Source organism: Letharia columbiana (assembly GCF_014066305.1).
Source record: "Letharia columbiana isolate WasteWater2 chromosome Unknown Sc0000062_s0, whole genome shotgun sequence".
Classification (NCBI taxonomy): Eukaryota; Fungi; Ascomycota; class Lecanoromycetes; order Lecanorales; family Parmeliaceae; genus Letharia; species Letharia columbiana.
In genome coordinates this window covers 243,450-266,926 of record NW_023501106.1, presented here as the reverse complement: position 1 = coordinate 266,926, position 23,477 = coordinate 243,450, and the positions used below count along the sequence as shown (strand labels likewise).

Below are 23,477 nucleotides of genomic sequence, written 5' to 3'. Positions count from 1 at the left end.
CAGTGTTGGCGACAGAAGAAAATACGATAAATTGAAAGTGCAGTGGGGTGCAGGTCTATCAGGCTAGCGTCAACACGAAGACCAATCTTATCACACTTTACCAAGTTCGGTTTACTAATGTGTATCTGTGTCTTGCAGTCTCAACTGGTAACAGTTCCCGCATTTGACCTGTACTCCCTATCTGGACTGCAGTCCGATGGACCTTCTCGACTTGCACGGACGCACGCCAAAATGCGAAAGGAGGAACCTGCAAAAAGGTGGGGGGAACAACGGCATGATTCCACTACTATAACCATTCCACTTCTTCGGCAGGTCATCGATTTGGTCTGGTTTTTCTATATTTGCCTTGCCGGAGCGGCTTCCGGCCTGGGTATGCAGGAGAACCTTACAATTAACAGGGGTCCAATCCGCAAATTGCAACAACTGAGATTAGGACCAGATTTACCCCCAGTTTCTGGTTTTTTAGGTTTTGAAATAATTCAAGGGAAAAAAAAAAAGGGGGGTGGGGGGAGGCTTTTCCTCACCTAAAACCTTATTTTTTTCTCCACATATGTGCCCTTGCTTGGGCATTTGGGAAAAAGGGGTTGTTAAAACTTTTTAAATTGGGGGGGTAAAAATGGGGACCCCCGGGCTTGGCAAGGTCTGGCTCCAGACTACTACGCCCAAATAGGAAGGTGAAAGGCACAGCGCTAACCGCGAGCCCTTTAGCCGCTCCAGGTTGACCGCGAGAAATAGCATACTTTATGTCTCGGGACCCCAGATTTTGAATTTGGAGCTGCCCATGATGGCAAAGCTAAAAGCAAACAGGGATGGAAAACCTCATGGTCCCTCTCACATGGATCAGATGTGGTGCGTGCTACCTTGGAGGGATGACTACTGCTATATGAATCGTAGCCAATCATACCAGCCTACCAGCAAAGATATCAGCCGCCGAAGAGAAATCTTCTCGCCACTAGACTCGTACAAGGGGGCCAACGGAGCATGTACCAAAGCACCTAGATTGCCCTAGGGATGCACCGGCCTTGGATGATCCCAAATGCGGGAACACGTCATAAGGACTAGTTGCAATACGTTCCCTGATATGTCGTGCAGCATGGCCACTTGGACCAATCTATGCCTTCAAATCCGGGGTAGATATGGGGAAGCGGTTACTCTAGAAAATTGTTGCGATACTCAGAGGCCAAGAATTCTTGCTCCCCTGAACGACTGCATTCTGCTCTAATTTCGCTGGTGCCACGAGCCTGACAGCGGAGATTGAGCTCAGCTAATACCGGAGCTTCACAGTCATTTGTAGAAGCTTGAAAATGGCGCGTGTTGGCATCACCAGGTCTTTTCAGCAAGAGTGCTATAAGAAGCGTGATGTCCACCTTCAATCTCAGCCTCCAGCCCTCACAGACTCCTTCCTTTGGGAATCATGTTCTCTCATTGTTATGCCCTGCCCTTTGCGGCGCTCGTCTGTGTCTCCTATGCCGCATCAACCTTCTCACCTGCTCGTCCTCCAGCCATTCCTTTAGCAGTGAAATCTCCCTATGTCAACTGCTGGCAGCAAGCGGGGAGTGATGTCGAAATGGGAGGTCCTGGTAATGGTGGTTATCTTGCAGGGTAAGCGCAGTTTTCGGAGGAATCTCTTCCCACTTGATACCGCATATTGAGCTGCAAGGCCTATTATCGTGTTGAAACTTTCACTTAGCCGTCTGGAATTGTCTTATAATCCGTATTCTACCTCTAAGAATTTCTGCTGATTCGGAAATTTGCAGGGAATGGCCAACATTTTGGGCGTGAGTAAGCCTAGTCTTAGGACTGAGCTTGCGGCTAACACTCTGTGCAGAGGCCAAATACTGGGATGGACGGGACTGATACGTGTCGACAACATATCCTATACGTGGATGGGCGCCCCAGCGCCATTACCCACAGTTGTGAATCAAACCTCTTTTGAGTACACCTCGACAAGGAGTAGTTTCGTTATGGACGTTGCCGGCGTCGTAGAGATGAACGTTACGTTCCTCTCATCCATCACTCCCACAGATCTGATGCGGCAGTCATTAATATTCTCCTACGTTGATGTCTCAGTGACTGCCACTGACGGAGCTACCCATGATGTACAGCTGTACACGGACATCACGGCCGGTAAGCCTTTAGGCTCACCGTTTTTGGTGCTCGCTTTGCTGACCATGCTGCTTGATAGAATGGGTCTCTGGCGATAGAACGGCTATTGCTGAGTGGGAGTATGGCGTTACGTCAAATGACAGCTCTACAACAAGAAAACGCAATTTCTTCGATTCATTTGCACCATTGTTGGACCGCAGAGAGTACACCGACGTGACCAGTTCGACGAAGGCTACGGCGACAGGGGGCATTGCCTACCATAAAATTTACAGACAAACACAACTACTTTGGTCCGAGACCGATGACCAGACGGATTACGGCAATTGGTATTGGGCAACAGACAATGTCGAAGGCTTGACTTTTCAGTCGGGCGCGGATACTGACGTTCGCTCAGCCTTCACCACTTCAGGCGCTCTTGCAAACACAAACGATACCAATTTTCGTGCAATCAATGATGATTATCCCACCTTCGCGTTCGCAGTGGATCTGGGCACCGTTGGTGCAACCACTGTTAGCACTATCTTCTCTCTTGGCTTGACCCAGGAGCAGGCAGTTCAGTTCGATGGAGCGAGCGGTAACGTGAGCGTGCCATCCTTGTGGACAAGCTACTTTTCAACTGAGCTCGATGCGGTAAGTCAAGTTGTCTATTCATGACGAATTAGCACTGAACTTTACTTTAGCTGGCCTTTTTCCACACTGATTTTGCTACTGCCTCTGGCCTGGCAACTACCTTTGATAACCAAGTCTCAGATGATGGGATGGCTGCCGGCGGTGCTGACTTTGTGACGATTGCTTCACTCACAGCCCGGCAAGCCTTTGGTGGGACTCAGTTGTGTGGAACGACAGCTGCACCATATCTTTTCCTTAAGGAGATCAGTTCAGACGGGAATGTCCAGACAGTTGGTAGGCAATTCTTCCTCATTCATGCTGTCTTATGGGTCGTCACACATGTCTCGCGACTCAGTACTCCTCCCGAAAGAGTGATGCTGACTGGGAAATCATCAAGATGTCTGCTTCCCCTTTCATCCCATTTTGATCTACACCAATCCGACACTACTCAAGTACCTCTTGGATCCGCTTTTCATCAACCAAGAGGCTGGTCAATATCCTAATATGTATTCAATGCACGACCTTGGTTCCAGCTATCCTAACGCAACTGGTCATGTTGCTGGAAATGACGAGAAGCAACCCCTGGAGGAGTGCGGGAACATGCTCATCATGACTCTGGCGTACGCTCAGAGGGCCAACGATACCGCATATCTTAGCCAGCATTATCCTATACTTGACCAGTGGACTCAGTATCTCATCGAGGAAGCCTTGATTCCGGCCGATCAGATCTCAACGGACGACTTTGCCGGAGCACTTGCGTACGTTTTTCCATTTCACATGAAATATACGACTGATACTGATTTGATGTTTCCAAAGGAACCAAACAAATCTGGCGCTCAAGGGCATCATAGGTATTGAAGCCATGGCTGTGATTGCGAACTTGACTGGCAACACAATCACGGGATCGAATTACACATCAATAGCACATGATTATATCACGCAATGGCAGGTTCTAGGTATCGCCCATGATGCAGATCCTCCGCACACGACCCTTGCTTATGGGATGAACGATACACATGGTATGCAGGATCCTAATTTTTAAGTCGATCAATGCATAAGCTAAAGCTGCCTAAAGGGTTGCTGTACAACCTCTTTGGCGACAGGGAGCTCGGTCTGAACCTCGTTCCTCAATCCGTCTACGATATGCAGAGCGCTTTTTACCCCACCGTGGAGGAAGAGTACGGTGTGCCGCTGGACACACGACATGACTACACGAAAGGTTGGTCAGATTTCCCACGTAAATCTACTCCGCTAACTGCGACTGATAGTTGATTGGGAGATGCTTGTGGCTGCAATCGCCTCAACGAATACATCGCAGATGATTTTCAGCGATATTGCTAATTGGATCAACGAGACGCCGACTAATAGGGCTTTTACTGATCTGTATAACGCAACCGGCGGAGAGTGAGTCGTCTTCTGTTGTTTCGATGGTCTAAATGCTGACAATGTTTAATAGTTATGGACTCATTCCTAATCTCACATTCACTGCTCGTCCTGTAGTTGGTGGTGCATTTGGCCTATTGGCACTTCCCAAATAGCTCCTGTTTCAAGTGGAAAAAAAATTCTTGTCAACACAATTGTTTACTTCCTTGTACGTAATTCCATAGCGATCTTAATCATGCATTCCATTGGATAATCGAGCATCCTTCCGTATCGCTCCACTCTAAAATACCTTACCGCCAGTGGATTAATGGAAGCACGTCTTCACCGACGGAAGTAGCGATCGAACCATTGTGGTTAGGATCCTCTCTTGACAGTCCGACTTGATGAGGAAAGAGCCTTTGCGCTCGCTTCCATTCTCCAGCTTGGAAAGCTCATTTGTCCAGCTTCCAACTCCTCTTCTGTACTCTCATCGTCAACAAAATATTCCATACAAGATATCTCAGACACAGAAACATTGCTAGTATTTGTATTGAATCAGGATCACACCACAGCACCCACTAACCAGAGCAATGCCTCCTCTCGACCTTCTAGACAGCGTCACGAGCGGCCACATGACGAACCCAAGCCCGGAGCGCGGACCCGCAACCAACTCACTCGATGGTCCAAGGGACGGCTACCCAGCATCTCGCGTCTCCCATGCATACGACCTTCCATACCGAGAACCTCCACAAAATGCAACACCATTCAACAACAGCTACCCTCCTCTTCCCCCTCCTCCTCCTCCTCCCCCTCCTCCTCCTCCTCCTCCTCGTCCCTCACCACCCGCCTACCGTGCTACGCCTCCCCAACAACGTCGCACACGCTTTCCCCGGACTCTCGCTCACCGCACCTGGACAGCCCTCCTCCACTGGCTCCGCCTCGTCCATCTCGACATCCTTTTCATGCTCATCGCCCTCGCCATCACGCATATCATCATGAGGTTCTCGCACGTGGTTTTCCGCTGGAACCAGCGCTACTTCCCCATGACGTGGGATCCGGTGTCTGGACACTGGTATGGACCGGCCGAGCTCAGCTATCCGCACTCGCCGTTTATACTCGGTATAGTGTTTACCGGGGTGCTGATACCGGTGGTGGGGGTGCTGGTGATTGTGGGCATGCAGACGTGGGTGATGAGTTTTTGGGATACGAATGCGGCTTTGTTCGGGCTGTTCAAAGGGTTGGTTATGATGTGAGTTTTTGAGGTCTGAGCTGGGTAGCTGATACGATTGTTCTTCTCCTCTATCCTGTTCCTGTGTCTCTCTCGCGGGGCTGCATGAGCATGGCTAGAAAGAACTATTTTGCATACTGACATTGTGGTCAGGACTCTCATCCAAATCTTCCTCAAACAATGGATTGGTAAGAGCAATTGCTGGTATTTTTGTGTGTCATGGTCTGCAAGCTGACCCAAATCAGGTGGATTCCGCCCTTACTTCATCACAGTCTGCAACCCAGTCTTACTGCCTCCAAATATGACCGACCGGTTCCCATTCCGCAGATTCGTAACACCGGATTGCTGCAAACCCGAATCCCTAAAACACTTACAGGTGTCGGCAATGCAGTCGTTCCCTAGTGGCCACACTTCGGAGTCGTTCTTTGTGGGGACATTTCTGGCTCTCTACCTGAACGCGAAGCTGAAGGCTTTCTCGGATTACCATACTAGCTTCTGGAAATGGCTTGCTGTGATGTTACCCCTCTTTGGATCGTGTCTTATCGCTGGGACCTTGGTTGTTGACAGGAATCATCATGTCCACGATATCCTCCTGTCCATTCCTTGGGGCGTCCTGGTTGCTTTTCTCGCTTACCGCAGCCATTATGCCTCCATCTTCGACTACCGCACGAATCACCTTCCACTTCCCTGGTCGGGCACCCGCAAAAGTCTTCGCCGCACAATCCCAGCACCAGAGACCAAGCGCGGTGACAACCTAGCAGCAGTTACATGGCCCAGGAAGCCCATTGAGCACAGCTTTGACGGCGAACGAGGACAAGCCACAGGACTTGGCCTAGACGGAGCGGCAGATCGGCTGAGGGGCCCAAGGAACATCAACAGAGGCAGGCTGAGGCAGAACATCTTTCCGCAGCCCACGCCGTCCATGCGGAATCGCAGTGGTGCTATCGTTCCGGATGGCCAGGGGCAATTCGAGCTGAGGGACGTTGTGGACGTGGATCGTATGGAGCCAGATCTGGGTGCTGCTGGGCCGTCGACTGCTCGTGCCACTGGACGCCAGGTGGATTTGGAAGGGCAACGGCAGAGGAGACGGACGTTGGAGAGTGCTGAGGAGCTGGGTTGATGAGGTGCCTGGCAGAAGTGATGTCGCAAGTTTGGGAGCTAGGAGTATACGGTTCATCTTTGGGCATTATGGTTCTTGGGTTTCATGGTCTGTGATTCGGGTTTGATTCTGGCTCGTGGTGAGCAAAGCTTTGAATTAATTCAAGAAGAGAACCTTCTGTATGCCAGCATAAGCAGGGGCTTTGCAGATTGTTTTAATTACTGCATCAAACGTGTGCTTAAAGGCCAACTGCTAAGACAGACTACCTCCTCTGCCTCTTTGAGCTCTTATTGCTGACGTGGCTTATGACGCTCGCACTACGTTTCCGTAGCCCTTCGCCCCTGGTGGTAGGAGCCGCGCTTGCTGGCGAAGAAGCTCCGTCGTCCTCGACCTCCTCATTCGCATCCGCATTGTCATCATTATTGTCCGCGTCCACCTCCGCTTCTGCTTCTGCCTCATCCGGCATCTCCTCATCTTCATCGTCCTCTCCCTCCTCCTCCTCCTCGTCGTCGTCTTGGTCCCCGGCGAAGTTCTCATCGACTTCAGCGTCTTCCTCTTCGTCCTTGTTGCTTCCTTTGGCACTGACCTCTTCATCGCTGTCCTCCTTCTCTTCTTCCTTCCCCTCGGCATTTTCGTCGTCTTCGTCGTCGTCTTCGTCATCATCCTCGGCCTCGTCGTCATCCTCGGCTTCAGCTTTCCTCCTACGTTCAGCCTGCTCATCAATCTCTTTCGTGTCCTCATCCTCCTCCTCATTCTCCACCGTTTGACTAGGCTCCTCTTCCTTGACCTCCTCACCCCGATCCTTAGCTTCTTGCTGCTCCTTCTGCGCCTGCCACACTTTGATCTCCCCGTCCAATTTCTCACTCAATTTCCTCACTTCGAGCAAAGTCTTGATGCTCTCAATCAGTTTCTCATACTCCGTAACCACCTTGGCCGTCGGCATGGTCAACCGTTGCGGTATTTTCAACTCTGTCAACGCTGCACCTATCCTGCTAGTTTGAACACCAGATTTCGCTTGACCGGCTTTAGTGATGCGCTCGTGCCGGAATTGCACGCCGCCTGTAAGACGCTCGTTGGGGTGGCTGACGCCATATTTCTGCTCCTCACGGGCGCTGAGCTGGCGTGGTCCTCCTTGTCCAAATGAAAAGCGTTTGTCTAAACCACCGCCTATTGAATGGCGTTGACCTCTATCCATACCGGACGGTCCGCCTGGGAAGTCGCCTTCTGCCCCCATGGCTGAGCGGCGTTTCTCTTTCTTCTCGAGCTCTTTGTTTTTGTTTTGGGTGAGGAGGTTCTGCATTAGTTGTGTGAGACCTTGGCTGGATTGATACATGGCCGTGCTATGGGTTTGCGGTGCGCCTGGCGGGGTTCCGAGGCGATCGTAGAGGGCTTTGCGTTCGTTGAATAGTTTTTCTTGGTTGAGGACGATTCTTGAGAGCTCTTTGAGCAGCATCTCTTCCTCGTACTTTTCCTCGTCTGTTCGGTTCATGAGCTGTTCGGCGTACATCTTCCGTTTTTTCTCTTGATTAGGGTCGTATTTCGTCATCTTCTCGTGAGCGTCGAATTCGGATGATGACATGCTCGATAGAGGGTTATGTAGAACCATAGTTTTCGCTGCGACGTCGTAGTATCGGGCTTTCATATCTTCCTGAGTTCTTGGCTTAGCCTGTAGCGTAACGGCCATGGAGTCGTCGTTCTCTTTGGGCTGTTCCTTGGGCTGATATTCATATCTATCCGTGATCACGATCCACCGAAGATCGAAGTCCGTAGCTAAGTCGATCAAGTAGTCTGTCTCTTCCTTGCTCCAATCGTCATTCTTCAAATGTGTCTCGTATTGCTCATCCGTGTACTGAGGCTTGTCGACCTTCACATTGAACTTTGCCCAGTGTGAATCCGATAGCGTAGTTGCTGCCTTTTCGTCCTGCTCCATCTCTGATGCGGCATTCGAATCTGCTGGCGTAACAGGCAATGCAGCTGCATTAGAAACGTCGCCCTTCCGCCTCCAATGTCGAAGTATAAGACCATCTTTCCGAGCCGAGTTTCCAAAAGGTGTCTCTTCCCAGGGACGAGGCTTGAATGGCAGCTTTGGCTTCTCCTTGAATTTGGGGGCGACGATTGATATTGGTGGTGCTCCTTCATATTTGAGATCGAGGACTTCTCTGCTCATTCCAGCTACGAAAGTCAGCACTGCGTTCAATTAGCTGGGAAGCGACAACACTTACTTGGACCTCTGACCTTTGGTTTCTGCACTTTTGGTGTTGCCGGCTTGGGTGGGCCTGCGCTGGGCAGCCCCAGCACATCGCGCGCATCTGAGCCCATCATCTTGACGCCTATGGGCTCTTGGAGCGGACCCGATCAGAATGAAACAACCTCAATAGCTTTCCATAGATTTATATTCATCACCAGGTCCTCAAAGCTACAGATTTAGAGCGAAAGTGATTGTGTTGATGCATTGGTGAATCTCCGCCAGGGAAGCCTGCGGCGGAGGACCCCTGCCCAAAAATATTCGCGGCTTCAACTTCTCTCGTAAAAGGAGTCTTGTGTTCAATCCCGTTCACTTTTTTGACACCAACCATGCAGACTGCACAGCGAGGGCCATTGAGTCTGGTGCCCTCTCTACTTCTAGTCCTTGTGTTCAATCTCATACTACCAACACAAGCCCTCTACTTCTACCTGGACGGTGCCTCCGCAAGCCCAAAATGCTTCTACGAAGAGCTCCCTAAGGACACTCTGGTCGTCGGTAAGCACCATTTCTCCTGTATCATCCATTCTCCTTGCTAACCCATGGAACACTAGGCCACTACAGCGCCCTCGAGTCTCAAAATAACGTCTTCACCACGAACCCCGACCTCTCCATCACCGTCACCGTCGACGAAGTCTTCGACAACGACCACCGCGTCGTCAACACCAAAGGATCCCACACCGGCAAGTTCACCTTCAGCGCCGCCGACGCTGGCGAGCACCGCATCTGCTTCACGCCCACCGGGGCCTCGCAGGGTGGGTGGTTGAGCCAGGGACAGGGCCATGGACAGGTGAGGTTGACGCTGGATCTGGCGATTGGGGAGACGAGCGCGATCGAGAGCACGGATAAGGGGAAGTTGAGTGAGATTGCGCAGAAGGTTAGGGATTTGAATGGGAGGCTGCAGGACATCAGGCGGGAGCAGGTTTTCCAGAGGGTGAGTGGCAGTTTCGAGGGTGCTAGAACCGGTGAGAGGGAGTGCTAATGCGGTTGATGTAGGAACGAGAAGCGGAGTTCAGAGATCAATCAGAATCTACGAATGCGAGGGTAGTGAGGTGGACTCTACTACAACTGATCGTCTTGGGCGTCACTTGTGCTTGGCAGCTATCGCACCTTCGCGCCTTCTTCATCAAGCAGAAACTCACATGAAGTTGCCAGAAAGTCTTTCGGAGCGCTTCTGGTGGTGGGCAATATATATTTTGCCGGAAGGTTCTTGCATTGCAACAGACCTGTTGTCCGTGGTAGGCCGTATCAGGAAGCCTCTCTTCCATTGCATCCACACCAGATCTCACGGTGCAGGGAGAAGCGCATTTGATTTCGTACATTATTTACGCGATCATTGAAGCTACTGGCGCTACTGATAAAGCCATGTCTCTTATACCTACTAGAAGTATGACCAACTGCTCTGCCGGAACTGACAAAAGCATGCTCAAGCAAATAGGGTATATCGTATAAAGCAAGTCCAGCAACATCTCATACGCTTCCAACCATCTGATGCAACGTAATGTATACCAGGGCCAAATATACTCAGCAGTAACTAGTTCTTCTGTCCCCCCCACATGAAATGTAACATCATTCGTCTGCAATTCGTCGACATCCATGTCATCTCCGTCAATTTGCTCCAGTCGTTGCATACCCGCTCGTGACTCTCGGCCACGGCTGAAGAGCACACTGCTTGGTCGTGTAACCAAGGATCGTTTGCTGGCAATTGCATGAGCCCAGGGTCTCTTTGCTTCGTCCTCGCCCGTCCCTTCAGGAAATTTTCCTTTGCTAAGGTCAAAGATGCTCATACCTTTCCTCTTGCTCGCATTCCGGCTAGGCTTCGCAACCACGGCGTTCGTACTCTCAAGCGAAAGGAGAGCTCGATCATCCTCTGTGGCTAGATGACTGATCCCAGCTGCTAGTCCTCCCGCATCCTTTGAAGAAATTGAGTCTGTCTTCAATTTCTTCGTTACTGGTGCCACTTGTGAGCGGAAGTCTTTCGTGGCTCCCTTCCTTTTCACGCTTGTGCTTCCTTCCGAGGCTCTCCTTTTAGGAGATTGGGCCTCTGAGGAAGCATCCTCGCTTTGGCCCTCGAAGCTAAACTCTAAGATGGATGGACTCCGTTGCAGCGCACCGGCGGCCGTCTTATTTCCATTCATTGGTGGCTGAGGTTCGAGGCGAATCCGTGGTGTTGAGTAGCCGACAGGACTACTCGAGAAATACTCCGTATCGGAATGCTGAGCTAGCCCCGAGATCATGTTAGAGAACCTGGATGTAGATTTAGGCACAGTCAAGTGCTGATCAGACCGCCCAGGAGGACTGTCCACCTGTTCCACGGCTGGCACCGGTGCACGCACGGCCTTGCCTTTGTGCTTGCGTCTGCTGAAGTCGAAGTCAAAGCCAGAATAGTCCTCAGGGGATAGATGGCCGTCTTCGTCATCGGCTTCTGAGAAAGGATTATCCGATTCAGAGTGTTGACTTCTGGATCTCATGCTCTCATAGACTGGTAACGGCTTGCGTGGAATATTACCATCGCCCGTCAGTTTTCGTATCTTAGGATTGCTTAGGTTTTCGCCTTCAGCAATGCGTCGGTCGAGCCTTCCTCGGGTCAACTCTTCTTGCGATTCATACTGCGGAGGAGGCTCCCAGCCACCACTGGAGCTCCTCTCAATAGATTCCATTCTCCTCGAATTGAAGGGCTTGTCGTTGCTACTGCTGCTGCTACTCAGTCGTTCCTTGATTGCACGAGTGGCTTTGACGAATGCCTTCTTGCCCTTTTCTAGAGGGGACAGCTTGGCCGATTCGGCGGCGTAAATGGCGGCCTTTTGCTTAGTCTGTGTCTCCTGAGCGGCGGCTTGTTGCATGAGATTTGAGATTTTTTTGCTAAAATTCGTAGCATCTGCAGTACTTGGCTGAGTACCGAATGTGCTTTGGCTAGTATGACTGGTGGCAGGTCTGCTAGGAGACGGACCTGCGGGGCTCGACTCTGGCTCTACCATTATTGGAGAAGAGATCTTGGGTTTGGTGGCTACCTTGCCAGGGTCGGAGGCCTTCATGTTGGTTGTCTTTTTGGCGAGAGGTGGTCTATTCTGCCAGTGTAGTCTCTGCTCAGCAAAAGGGTCTCTTGGGATTGGCGGAAGTGGCTTGTCCGAATCGTCTGGGACTGTCTTTGTAGATCTGCTGGATTTTGGACGAAGGATGTCCGTCGTGCTCATTGCGGCAAGACTATGTAGTGAGGGAAGACGGACCGGCTCGTGGGGTACGGTGCTTAGAAGTTCATTCCCAGCAAGCTCATCAATGCTGCTTTCGTCATCTTGCGCCCGGCTGCGTGATCTCTGCATCTTCGACTTCGCCCTTTCGAGGCGTGTGTAGGCTGACAAACGGAGATGGATTAGATCTGCATATTTGTACGTTTTGGGATGTACTCACTCGAGCGCTGCTGCTGCTTAGTCTCTTTCTCTGGCTTGTCATCTTGGAAGACGGTGAAGGAGGAAAGTAGGCTTTTCTTTCTCTTGCCGTATGTTGCCATTGAAGCTTTGTGGAGCTTAAGGTGGACAGTCACTTCAATAAAGTTGTAACCCAAGTTGGTAAAATTGAACTATCGCTAATGCTTGGAACTGCAGTATTGAGGTCACATAGTCAAAAGGAGGAGGGGATTTTTCATATGAGATTCAGTAGATAGCAATGACCAGAGTGCCTTCCCTTGCAAATGCTGTGATGCACATTGTATATATTTGAGGGAATGCTGCTTCTCTATCGGAAATTTAAGTTGAACATAATGAAGGTCCGGATCCGTACCCACCTAATCTTGACTGTTTGCTTGCTTTTAAGTTGACATATCTCTGTCGCCTTTTTGGCGTTTGTCTAACAGGATTGAAGGCGCAACAGCACAAATACAAGCAAACTACGAAATAGAATCATCCCAAAGGATCCAGAGCTTGATGGTGGACTTTTCAATTCCTCGCAATTCTCCACTCCGCTCGATAGCCCAATAATGAACCCCGGCCCTCCATACCAAAAAGCCGGGGTCTCGAGACGGAGCTCGAAAAGTGATGGTCTTCAAAGCATACTGTCATGAAGGGAGCCTTTTATTAGACGACAGAGTTGATCACCGAAATGTAGTATCATTGGATGAATTCGCCGTCTCTCGTTTAGTCTTTCAATGATATAGACAGCGATTAAAAACATTGGGTGTCGGAAAGGTGAAAGATGCTGGATGAGTGGAAAAGAAGCCGGCGATCATCAGTCTACTTTACGCGAGGATCGAAGGAGCTTTCTCCGGCCGGAGCGGCCAATCAGAGTTAGCTTATTCTAAACATCCCCTGAAGGATGACGATTTTGAAAGCGACGAAGCCTCGTCCGCAAGTATAGATAATCAATTGTATGCTTACTGCCCATCCAAATCACTCGCCAGACATAAAATCTTGCACATCCACATCTAGTTTCCTAGGCCATTTACCACATCTTCACATTTCTGCCATTGTCCAAGTGTGCATCTGAGTCGATGTAGTTACAGTCGCCACTATTTCCGTCCTGTACGCCCTACGGAAGCGCCTCTGTCAGCATTGAAAGGCGGCCTGAGGAGACGATTTTGTACATCTATCCAACAGCTTCCTTAGAATACAACCAACACAATGTCGTTCTCTTCGCTGGTCTCAGACCTGGCGTTTCGGGACAGCAATCCCAACGACCAAGCTTCACGCGCCTCGAGACCGTCCGCAAGATCAACCGCAGGTTCATACGCCAAATCGTACGCAAGTACGGCGGCAACGAGCGTCAGCATTTCGGGCGACATCTCGAGTCAACTCCATGGAGGTTATAGCCATCCGCTCACACGGTCCTGGCAGGCCGAGAGACAATTAACGAAGGTACTAGGGCATTTTGCCTTGTGTACCACGCTTTGCTAATATGTCCAGTCAATGCTCATCTACCCCCTCTTCATATCCGACCAAGCTGAAGAAGAGACCCTCATTCCCTCCCTTCCCAACCAACATCGCCGCGGCATCAACAAACTCATCCCTCACCTCGAGCCTCTTGTACGGAAAGGCCTCCGTTCCGTAATTCTCTTCGGTGTCCCTATCGCGCCAAACGTTAAAGATGCCCTCGGTACCGCAGCGGACGACCCTCAGGGTCCAGTCATTCAATCCATCCGTCTCCTCCGCGCCCGCTTTCCCACTCTCTTCATCGTCACCGACGTCTGCCTCTGCGAGTACACTTCCCACGGCCACTGCGGTATCCTGCGCGAGGACGGTAGTCTCAACAACAGCCTCTCCGTCGACCGCATAAGCGATGTGGCTATGGCGTACGCAGAAGCAGGCGCCCATTGTGTGGCACCATCAGACATGAACGACGGTCGTATCCGGGCTATAAAGCTCAAGCTCATCGAGGCCGGCATAGCGCACAAAGTTGTCCTCATGTCCTACTCTGCCAAGTTTTCCGGCTGTCTCTACGGTCCTTTCCGAGACGCAGCGGGTTCCTGCCCTTCCTTTGGCGACCGCAAATGCTATCAATTACCGCCGGGCGGTCGAGGTCTGGCTCGGCGGGCGATACATCGCGATATCCAAGAAGGTGCTGATATCATTATGGTGAAGCCTGCGAGTTCGTATCTCGACATCATTAGCGACGCAAAGGAGATAGGAAAGGACATGCCGATCGCGGCGTATCAGGTTAGTGGGGAATTTGCTATGATTCACGCAGCGGCAGCTGCAGGGGTGTTTGATATCAAAACAATGGCATTTGAAAGTACGGAGGGCATATTGAGGGCAGGGGCAACCATTGTGGTGTCTTATTTTACGCCGCAATTCTTGGATTGGCTGTCTAGTTGATAGGAACGATGCACGTTTGAGCATTTTCACAAAAACCAGGTATTGACCTGCACGCTGAGCGTTCGGGCTTTACATTTTATGCGCAGAACTGATGAGCTATGTAGCGATATTTATTGCCATACGAGTATCTAAAATGTACTGATTGATGCGCTACTGCTGCTTTCGTCTGACGTGTTTGGGGATCTGCGTCTTTCCAGTCTCATATTCATGTGACCACACGTGATGAGTCTCCAGCTAATCACGTAATCAGAGGACCGTCTCCAAAGACTAACGCACAAATGCGACAGCATCTCTCTCCGAGTAGCCCCGAAAATATCCGAAGGTAGGACACATCGAGCCATTCGGTGTATATTGTGAAGGACAGACTCTCACAGAAAGCCCACTCTACCTGCCAGTAGACGCTCCACGACCGGATCTGCGCCACCGATGAAAGGAGGGCTTTGGAGGCTTTCCAACCTCCAGGTTGCCATCCTGAATCGCAGTCTCGCTGATGTCGACCGCTAGTGCACAGGTAAGTTCGGAAGGAAAGAGGTGCTGCTATTCTCAGGACGTACCACCGGATCCAGTATGTGGCTTTCCCGGCAGAGACACTATGGTCCCAGAGCAATCCTTCTCTCCCTCGGCGTGTTCGTGAAATGCACACAGATCCTTTTTGAAGGGAGCATCATTCAGGTTCATACCCTTAGTTTGAGCGTTGTTACCAGACTTCGCCAGTTCCATAGCCACATCAAACAGGAATTCTGGGCACTCGAGGAAAGTTTCTGTTGCTTTACCTGCCACCCAGATCCAGAGTGTGGGTTTGGCGGTAAACATAGCCGCGAGAAGTCTGCGTAAGGGAGAGCCGGCTGTTGTGTTCGCATAGGCATGTGCGATACATCCGACGACGACCACTGGAGATGAATAGTTGGACGCTATGACGTCGATAGCCTTATTCCGCAGTAGAGGCATATCATACTTATCGCCGAAGATAAAGGCATCGGCGAGCTGATCTGGGCCGCAGGCAGCATCCTTGCCGCCCACTGTCTGCGTGAGCTCATTAGTATAGAGCCAGGTGTGCATGATCTCAAAGTTTCGAGATGATTCCTTGGGAAGCACGACGACGCCATTCACTGCCTCGCTGAAGGATCCATTGAATGCTGCGTTGAAGTACTTCGAATACTTGCTGATTAGCCCTTTGTGGACCCCGAAGCGTACTTTGTACGGACCGACATCCACGTGCACGTATTCTTTGAAAAGTGACCTATATTACACCAGAGTCAGATATGAAATGTGTATGCAAGACGTTTCCATGGTAGCGTAGACCGTACCGTATAGGAGAAGTCTGTGCCTGGGATTGTGATTGCGCTGTTGGGTCTCCCTTGCTCTCGAAAGTAGCCTGCGGTGAGGACTTCGCAGCTTCTTCCTCTCCTGCACCTTTCTTCTCCTTCTCAAGCAGTGGTGTACTCGCGATACTCATAGGACTCGAAGCCAAGCAATCCTCTGGTATCTGGTCGCCAAATATCGAAGTATGGGTAGACAAAGGCTTGACTTGAGAGCTCGTTGGTCTGGAGAAGTCGTCGCTCCCATCAGACATGGAAGGTTTGCAGTCGAGAGCCATGGTAGCGGTGACAGGTATCTGTTTGGGTAACGATGTGATGATTCGAGGGGACTCGGATGGAGGTGTAGGCTTCAGCCTTTTATCTCCCCCAAATGGTGTCGCAAAGTCTTGTCACCTATTCAAGGAGAACAGCGAAGACTTATTGTGTTTACAAACATTGACCTGATTAACTCAAACGTGAGGGATGGAAGGTTTGGAAAGGGGAAGCAAATTATTGCAGATGTTTATGACATTTGATGTGTGTGACTTCTTAACGCTGACCAGATCTCACTCTGCAAAGGCAAGGAATCCTCCTCATTTAGTGAGTAGCAAGATCTCAAAGTCCCTGGTTGTATCACATTGAAGCGTGCCTGTGGCCGACTATCTGGGTTACCAGTACTACTGTGGATAGGACAGTTGAACAACAGGGGCTTAGAGTGGCAGGCAAGGTGCCAGAACAAGTGGCAGTCGGAATGGTACTAATGCTCAACATTTGACAAGAGCAGCAGCAACAAGGAGGTTTCTGTGACGTACAGCGCTCCTTCTCGAGCGCATTTGATCTCGAACGACACAATATTCTGGACTGGTGCCCTAAAGTCGTCGTGAAAACAAGAGGTTTTCAGACATGGTCTCAGAATGCGACTTTTGTTGACAGCTTGCTTGCATGGTTACTGAATACTGAGACAGCCTCAGTCTCTGGCTCTTCACCAGCCAATTGTAACTTGCTTCGCATCAGTGTACGATGTGTTCAGGACACATTGTTTCTTCTAACAATCAGGAGGTACGTGAATTCGCAGTGCCAAGCAATCCAGAGGGTTTTGCATACACTAAATTGAGCGACTTTCAGGTAGGCAAAATCGCCGGGTATGAACTGGCAACTGCTGCTATCTTCGATTGACCTCTCTATGGACTCTGTTTAAAGTAAGAGATCAGTCTTATGGAAAGGACTCCAAGATATAACCGCGCAAGGAGGTATTGGATTCGACTTCTCAGACTGCAAATGCCAAACATGAAGATCCTGAAATGCCCGTTGTGCACGTCATGCCATTGTTGACGTAGTTGCGACGGACACAATTCCTTAAAGTATTTATTGTGACACTGAGACATTGTTTTTCCCTTTCACTTTTCCAATCAGAAGACTTCAAAGACTCATATCTCTCCAAATCTAGATATAGAAATTCTATAATTCATCATGGACTCAGTGAAGAATGCTGCCAAAGCGGCCACAGGCCAGGACTCCCAGTTCACCTCTGGTAAGACGTCTATCACCACACAAAGCCTTGCAGCATACATTAACCCTCTTAACCAGGCCATCAAGTCCCCATTCAGGATATGAGCCAGCCAAGCCAGCAGAGTGACATGAAAGGACCCGATCCCGTAAATACGGAAGTACCCACCGAAGATGGCGGCTACCAGACTTATCGCGCAGCCGGCAAGCTGAAGGGCAAGAAAGCCATCATCACAGGTGGAGACTCTGGCATCGGACGGGCCATTGCCATCCTTTACGCTATGGAAGGTGCGGATAGCATGATCGCCTATCTACCCGACGAACAAAAGGATGCCGAAGAGACCAAGGAAGAGGTGGAGAAGCACGGAGGGAAATGCTATCTGTTCCCCACAGACCTCACCAAGAGGGAGAACTGCGCAGAGCTCGTTAAGAAGGCCGTCTCGGAAATGGGCACCATCAACATTCTCGTGAACAATGCGGCATATCAGAATATGATCTCTTCCATCAGTGAGCTTTCAGAGCAAGTCTTCCCGCCATCCTCTGCAGAACGACGTCCATGCTAACGCAACCCACAGAGAGCAGTGGCTGAAGGCCTTCGACACCAACATCCACCCCTACTTCTACCTCTCCAAGTATGCCCTCGAGCACATGAAGAGCGGCGACACCGTGTGCAACTGCGCTTCGGTCAACGCATACATCGGACGCCCTGACTTGCTCGACTACACCTCCACCAAAGGCGCCATTGTATCCTTCACACGTGGACTGCATAACCAACAGATCGCTCACGGTATCCGTGTCAATGCTGTCTGCCCTGGGCCCGTCTGGACTCCACTGATCCCCTCAACCATGACGAAAGAGGCACAGGATCAACTCAGCGCGACACCCATGGGTCGCCCAGCACAGCCGTCGGAGATTGCAACCTGCTTTGTCTTTTTGGCCAGCCAGGACAGCAGTATGATTTCCGGGCAGAGTTTGCATCCTAACGGCGGCGTCGTGGTCAACGGCTAAGCGATCTGTGGCTGGAGATGGAAAGCAGAGCAGCGTTGTGAGGCGTATCTGATGAGCAATACAAGTAGATATGGTACACACAAAAAGCGCGTTGAAATGGACTTGCAAATCGTTCCTCATGCTACTGATAATGCTGACCTTTGATGATATGCATGAATTTTCACTTGGCTACAGCATCACACCCGTCTCTACGCATCTGGTTCACCTCCTGACGGTGGAGAGTTTTGATATCTTATGAAAGCTTGAGCTAGAGCAAGAGCTATCGGCCCTCCCATCTCTTAAAGGCACATCCTGAATGGAGTAGCTAGAATAAAATGCTGTGCTGGCGCCAACGCCTTGCTCGACGCCTGCAATTCCTGTCTGGTACTACGGTCTGAAGCACATTTCTAACAAAATGGCCTGACCTCTGCGCCTCGCACCAGAGGATGCGCCAATGGGTATGAAAGTAATTTTCCGAGCCATTTTTGGTATTGATGAAAGCCAGAGGGGCCGAAAGCGAGCCTCCGGTCCGGGCTTCGAGGAAAAGGAAACATGAACATGAAAGCACGGAGGGTGACGGAGTCTTCGTCCGCTTATGATCCATTGTCCGTCAAAAATCTCAGTCGTCTTTCGGTATTAGAGAAACATCAAGATGGTCAAGGCTAGCGTTCCACTTGGGTCTCGAAGACAGTGCATGATAGATTTGAGACACCACACACAACAGTCCGCGAGATCGGAGATCACTGGCCGTCAGCGTTCCCGTCGTAAATGCCTCGGCTCACTTTGGCAGGATTGCCTGCTACTACTGTGAATCTTGGGACATCCTATTTCTTCGTCAGTCTCTAATTGCGTGCTATGTGTCAGTAGTAGGTTCTGTCTCACCTGATGTAGTAAACTTCCGGCGCCAACAGTGCTGCTCTTACCAACCCTCACGCCAGCCAGGATGGTCACATTGCTTCCAATCCAGCAATCCTCCTCAATCACTATGTTTCTACCCAAGGCTGCCCCACCGCTCCCATTGCGCCTCCTCGGATCAATAGGATAGGTAGCACACACAAGCTTCACATTAGGACTAAAGATGCATCTCGCTCCAATGGTGACCGAGCAAGTATCAGAGATGCGACAATCAGCACCAATGAGCACGTCATCGCCCACGGTGATATTGTAACCGTAGTCGCAGTTGAAAGGCGCCTCTACAACAACACGCTCACCCACGCTACCGAAAGGCAGTTCCATCTGCGGAGGCGGGACTTCGCCGTTGGTACCAGGTGGCTCCGGGGTTGGGCGCAAGCTGATGATTTGACGGAAGAGGCGACAGCGCTCTTCGGGGCTGGCACCATGGGAGGGATTGGTAGCGTTATTGAAACGCCAGATGGCGGCAATGCAGCGCTCGCGGTCCTCGGTGAGGGCAGGGGTCAACGGTAAGTAGTACAGCCCCTTCAGCATCTTCTCTCGCTCGGTGTATTGCTCGTTTCGACGTGATGGAGATGGACGTATAGCGGCTGAGTGTGTTGTAGCTGCTTGTGCAATGGCTTGCACGTTGTTTTGGTTAGGTGGAGTGTTATTGTGATTCGGTGGGTGAGGTGCTTGGGAGTATTGCGATGCAGAGGAGTTGGTCCGATGCACAGAAGCTGGCGGATGCATTGAACTCTGCTCTTGGGGATCTGGCATCTCGTATACGGAACCACGGTGGCCATTCTGATCATATTTGGACATAGATGGAGGATGGCTTGGGTATGGTCGTGGAGCTTTGGCCCATGCAGACTTCTGTGGGTCCGGAGGACTTTGCCTCCCATAGACCTGGTCACGATCATTGTCAACATCGATTGGTTTGACTCGATCACCGTCGTACGATCTTTGCATATGCTGAGGCGGCGGGCCTGAGTACTCCGGGCTGGTCTCCTGGTAGCGAGTGGTAGGTGGGTATGGAGCACGAGAAGGAGTCCCCTGGGGCGGGTAGCCGTTCTTTGATTGGAGAGGAATGGGTTGTTTGGCGTTGGTTGGTTTCTGCCACGTATTTCGCATGCTGTATCCTTCGCAGACAAATCCTCCGCGCAAGCAGTTATTACCTATCACTTGTGAGTAAAAAGGTCTCAACGTGAGCAATGATCCGAGAACTGAGCTTACATTCAGGATGTTGTTCATCACACTTCTTCTTTCTCCGTCTACAGGTCATGCATCCTGTTTTGGTACGATTGCTGAAAACTCTCTTTCTACGCTTGCGATCTAGGTCTGCAGAGCTACGGCTTGCACCGTAATCCCCGTATTGTCCGTGCTCATCATCGTCTTCTGGAGTTCCATAAGTGTCACGAGGAGGCATTGAATCGTAGCTTCGATTGTGTTGTCGCAGGGAATCAGCCATCTGTTGGTCTGAATAGTATGGTCTGGGTTGACCTGGAGCAATAGAAGGGTCGACAGGATGATCGTAGTCATTCCTCACATGCTGGTGTCGCTCCGGTCGCGGGTAAATATCAGGAGGGCTTTCTCGCATCTGCGGCGGTCCGTGGTACGCATCTGGAGGGGGCGGCGGATACGTTTCTGGGGGTGGAGGATATGTTTGGCGAGGGCTGTAGGCTGGCCGCTCCCGTGGAGCGCCGTTGTCCATGCTGTGCATGCGCTGACCGCCAGGACTGGGAGGAGGACCATGCATAGGGTACACGGTTTGGTGGTCGTACTCAGGATGGCGTGGGTGCTCTTCATCAAAGGATCGCTTTCGTTTTTGCACCTGGGGACTCATGATCCCATTAGGTTGCTGATTACTCGGAGTCCTGGAATGATTTGGGTATTGCGCTCTTGCTCCGCTGGAGGCCTCAGTTCGTTGTGAAGCCGTTGAGGGTGGGCGGTCCAACGGGTGAGCATACACTGGACCTGGTGCTGGGCCTTGAGAATGTGTCGGAGCTTGAGGTTGAGCGGCAGCTGGAGCTGGTGACAGCCGTCTCTCTTGTCGCGGTGGCTCCGGTCCATTTGCTGGTCGATCCTGGCGTGGTAGAGCCGGAGACTGCGGAGGTTCATGCTGATTGTTTGGAAGAATTGGACGGTGAGTGGTGACTTCTGGGGCCTCCTTCTGAGGCTCATGGTCTGGCTTGGGCTTTGCTGGAGGAACCGGAGAGGTGCCGCCATTGACAGCAGTAAACGATGATCTAGGCTCAGCCAAGTGATCATTCTCGTGAGATCCCTGCCCCTCGCCGGCGCTGGCCTGGTTGGAAGTAATTGCTGCCATGATTCACCTCACACCCGCGAGTTTGTCGCTTACTGCGTGTGGTAGGCGCGAGATTTCTTTCTTTTAACCTGCCAGCGCGGTGAGCAGGTATCGCGCCTTTAGACAAAATATGATCTACATAAAGCAAGGCAGATTAAGATACTCACTTCGAGTACGCCTTTGCTCAAGGTGTTTGAAGGCCGCGTGCGCGCGCTTGATGATGCGTCTACTGAGGACTGAGTCGAGGTGGATTGAGAGCCCCAATCCACAGAATTCAAAAGATGAGCTGGACGGGCAGCTTGGAGACACGTGAAGCCGTCACCAAGGTGCGATCGTGTTGGATGGAAGGAGTGAAAGAGAGGGGAGGGAGGGTTAGGAACACCGATCCGCCCTCGGTGCGCTAATGAGCCTGGCGTGAATTGTCGCGCGGTGTTAAGCTCCTATAAATTTAATTTTTCACACTTTCTTCACTCATCATTTCCTTTTTGAGAACTGCGAACCTTCTCAATTTTCACTGTATGAGGCAAAGAGACCCAGCGGCTTGGTTCAGCAGGATTGCAGCCGGAGTTGGGATGGAACGTTGAGTTTGGGAGGGCGGCTGTGCTTTAACGCAGTGAGCGATTGTGGAGCGGGGGAATTACTAGTTCGATTGCTAGGGGAAGATGCCGATCACGATGATTGGGTTTCAAGTTTCGAGGCTGCAGCCAAAAATAAGAAAAGACACACCACCCGCTCCTGATTGGATTCACCACCACCTCCCTCTTCAATGCTTTCACGGGCGCTTACACCTCATCAGCAGGATCCTACGCAAATACTATGGCCAAGAAGGTCACCCTATTTAACAAATACCTTTAGCGTGGCCATTATGCAGGCAGCAGGAGTCAGCTCGGCGGCAAGATGGCCAGCAGTCAGCACTCAGCACCAAGTTGCTTTGACCACTCGGCACGGGGCTAAAAATTTAGCGCTTCCTGAAGCTCGTAAAGTTTAAATTGACGAGGATCTGACGGCGCGATTGCATTGGTCACATGGAAGCCGCCGAGGCAACTCATGCACCCTCCTCGATCGGTGGAGAGTGAGGCCCACCATCATCTTTGCAAGACGACTGCAACCGAAAGCTTGGCAGGCCGACTTCATCCTGACTTATACCGCAGTGCCAGAGACTTATTTTGGCAGCGCCGAGACCCAATCAGCGTCGGCAAAGTGTTGGCCAACAAAGCTGACACCTTTATGGATCGGGTCTCACCATCTACGTCCAATTTGGTGGGCATCGGCGGGAGCCGTGGCACAGTCTTAGTCTCACAATGATCCAGCTTACGCCACTATGCACAAAGAAACACACTTGAGACTTGAGACCTTGAGACAGCCCCGCAATCTTGCAAGGTCGACGCCGCGCGTGTTTGCCGTGTTTGCCTCGGTCATCTTCAAGCCTCGCTGACCGACAACCCTGCAAAATCAAATGAAGAATCCAACAGTCTATGCCGATTTGCTGCTGACGACGGAGACAATAATAAATGGTGACGGGTAGGCGTGATAAGTGATGGCTATGCTCATCATCAGTGGTGATGATAGGACGGGACCAGCGGACCATAAGAGGAGAAACATGAGGAGAAAGTGTTATCCGGACTACAAGTATCGACCAACCAAAATCCTGCGATCACGGCTCGTCCCCTCGGTAGTAAATTGAAATTCTGCAGATGAGGTCAGGAGGAGAAAGGACAGCCCAATTACAGGTATGAAACGGGACGTACATCTAGCCCCTTGTTGCTGTCATCATGCAGTAATCAGGCCAACCATTTCATGCAAGCTGGGGATTGCAGGAGCGGCGCTTGCCATTTACCGCCTAAAGTAAACCTTAAAATCACTTGGCACGCTAAGGACATTGAACTCATGGCGGCGCCTCTAAGCGCTCCTTGTAACACCTTCGTCGACGTCTCTTAATGATAGCTCCAGCATCGCATCTCAACGTCTTACTGAGAGTAGGGAATGATGGGGAGTATGAAACACGAGGTGATAACATCTCGAAGCGCGCTTGAAGCA

General features: G+C 51.0%; 9 protein-coding genes across 9 annotated transcripts; 5 read left to right on the top strand and 4 right to left on the bottom strand.

Moving 5' to 3' along the window:
• Window positions 1-1,414: 1,414 nt before the first annotated feature.
• On the top strand, window positions 1,415-4,253 carry HO173_011502 (uncharacterized protein; the record flags this gene model as incomplete). Its single annotated transcript, XM_037313382.1, has 10 exons — window positions 1,415-1,602; window positions 1,758-1,778; window positions 1,829-2,127; window positions 2,186-2,736; window positions 2,787-3,009; window positions 3,113-3,473; window positions 3,532-3,734; window positions 3,791-3,934; window positions 3,984-4,119; window positions 4,172-4,253. The coding sequence occupies 10 exons, from the start codon at window positions 1,415-1,417 to the stop codon at window positions 4,251-4,253; spliced, it is 2,208 nt and encodes a 735-aa protein (XP_037159839.1).
• A 414-nt stretch (window positions 4,254-4,667) lies between these two features.
• On the top strand, window positions 4,668-6,425 carry HO173_011501 (uncharacterized protein; the record flags this gene model as incomplete). Its single annotated transcript, XM_037313381.1, has 3 exons — window positions 4,668-5,326; window positions 5,459-5,493; window positions 5,551-6,425. The coding sequence occupies 3 exons, from the start codon at window positions 4,668-4,670 to the stop codon at window positions 6,423-6,425; spliced, it is 1,569 nt and encodes a 522-aa protein (XP_037159838.1).
• Window positions 6,426-6,666: 241 nt separating this feature from the next.
• Window positions 6,667-8,726, bottom strand: HO173_011500 (uncharacterized protein; the record flags this gene model as incomplete). The annotated part of the gene is made up of 2 exons (XM_037313380.1): window positions 6,667-8,576; window positions 8,627-8,726. 2 exons carry the CDS (start codon window positions 8,724-8,726, stop codon window positions 6,667-6,669), a joined length of 2,010 nt encoding a protein of 669 aa, XP_037159837.1.
• Window positions 8,727-8,978: 252 nt separating this feature from the next.
• HO173_011499 (uncharacterized protein) lies at window positions 8,979-9,792 on the top strand (the record flags this gene model as incomplete). The annotated part of the gene is made up of 3 exons (XM_037313379.1): window positions 8,979-9,144; window positions 9,201-9,580; window positions 9,643-9,792. The coding sequence occupies 3 exons, from the start codon at window positions 8,979-8,981 to the stop codon at window positions 9,790-9,792; spliced, it is 696 nt and encodes a 231-aa protein (XP_037159836.1).
• Window positions 9,793-9,971: 179 nt separating this feature from the next.
• Window positions 9,972-12,154, bottom strand: HO173_011498 (uncharacterized protein; the record flags this gene model as incomplete). Its single annotated transcript, XM_037313378.1, has 2 exons — window positions 9,972-11,998; window positions 12,055-12,154. 2 exons carry the CDS (start codon window positions 12,152-12,154, stop codon window positions 9,972-9,974), a joined length of 2,127 nt encoding a protein of 708 aa, XP_037159835.1.
• Window positions 12,155-13,259: 1,105 nt separating this feature from the next.
• On the top strand, window positions 13,260-14,450 carry HO173_011497 (uncharacterized protein; the record flags this gene model as incomplete). Its single annotated transcript, XM_037313377.1, has 2 exons — window positions 13,260-13,493; window positions 13,542-14,450. The coding sequence occupies 2 exons, from the start codon at window positions 13,260-13,262 to the stop codon at window positions 14,448-14,450; spliced, it is 1,143 nt and encodes a 380-aa protein (XP_037159834.1).
• Window positions 14,451-14,834: 384 nt separating this feature from the next.
• On the bottom strand, window positions 14,835-16,047 carry HO173_011496 (uncharacterized protein; the record flags this gene model as incomplete). Its single annotated transcript, XM_037313376.1, has 3 exons — window positions 14,835-14,950; window positions 15,005-15,690; window positions 15,758-16,047. 3 exons carry the CDS (start codon window positions 16,045-16,047, stop codon window positions 14,835-14,837), a joined length of 1,092 nt encoding a protein of 363 aa, XP_037159833.1.
• A 1,171-nt stretch (window positions 16,048-17,218) lies between these two features.
• Window positions 17,219-18,262, top strand: HO173_011495 (uncharacterized protein; the record flags this gene model as incomplete). The annotated part of the gene is made up of 3 exons (XM_037313375.1): window positions 17,219-17,279; window positions 17,336-17,774; window positions 17,830-18,262. The coding sequence occupies 3 exons, from the start codon at window positions 17,219-17,221 to the stop codon at window positions 18,260-18,262; spliced, it is 933 nt and encodes a 310-aa protein (XP_037159832.1).
• Window positions 18,263-18,981: 719 nt separating this feature from the next.
• Window positions 18,982-21,461, bottom strand: HO173_011494 (uncharacterized protein; the record flags this gene model as incomplete). The annotated part of the gene is made up of 3 exons (XM_037313374.1): window positions 18,982-19,065; window positions 19,124-20,310; window positions 20,369-21,461. 3 exons carry the CDS (start codon window positions 21,459-21,461, stop codon window positions 18,982-18,984), a joined length of 2,364 nt encoding a protein of 787 aa, XP_037159831.1.
• Window positions 21,462-23,477: the final 2,016 nt, after the last annotated feature.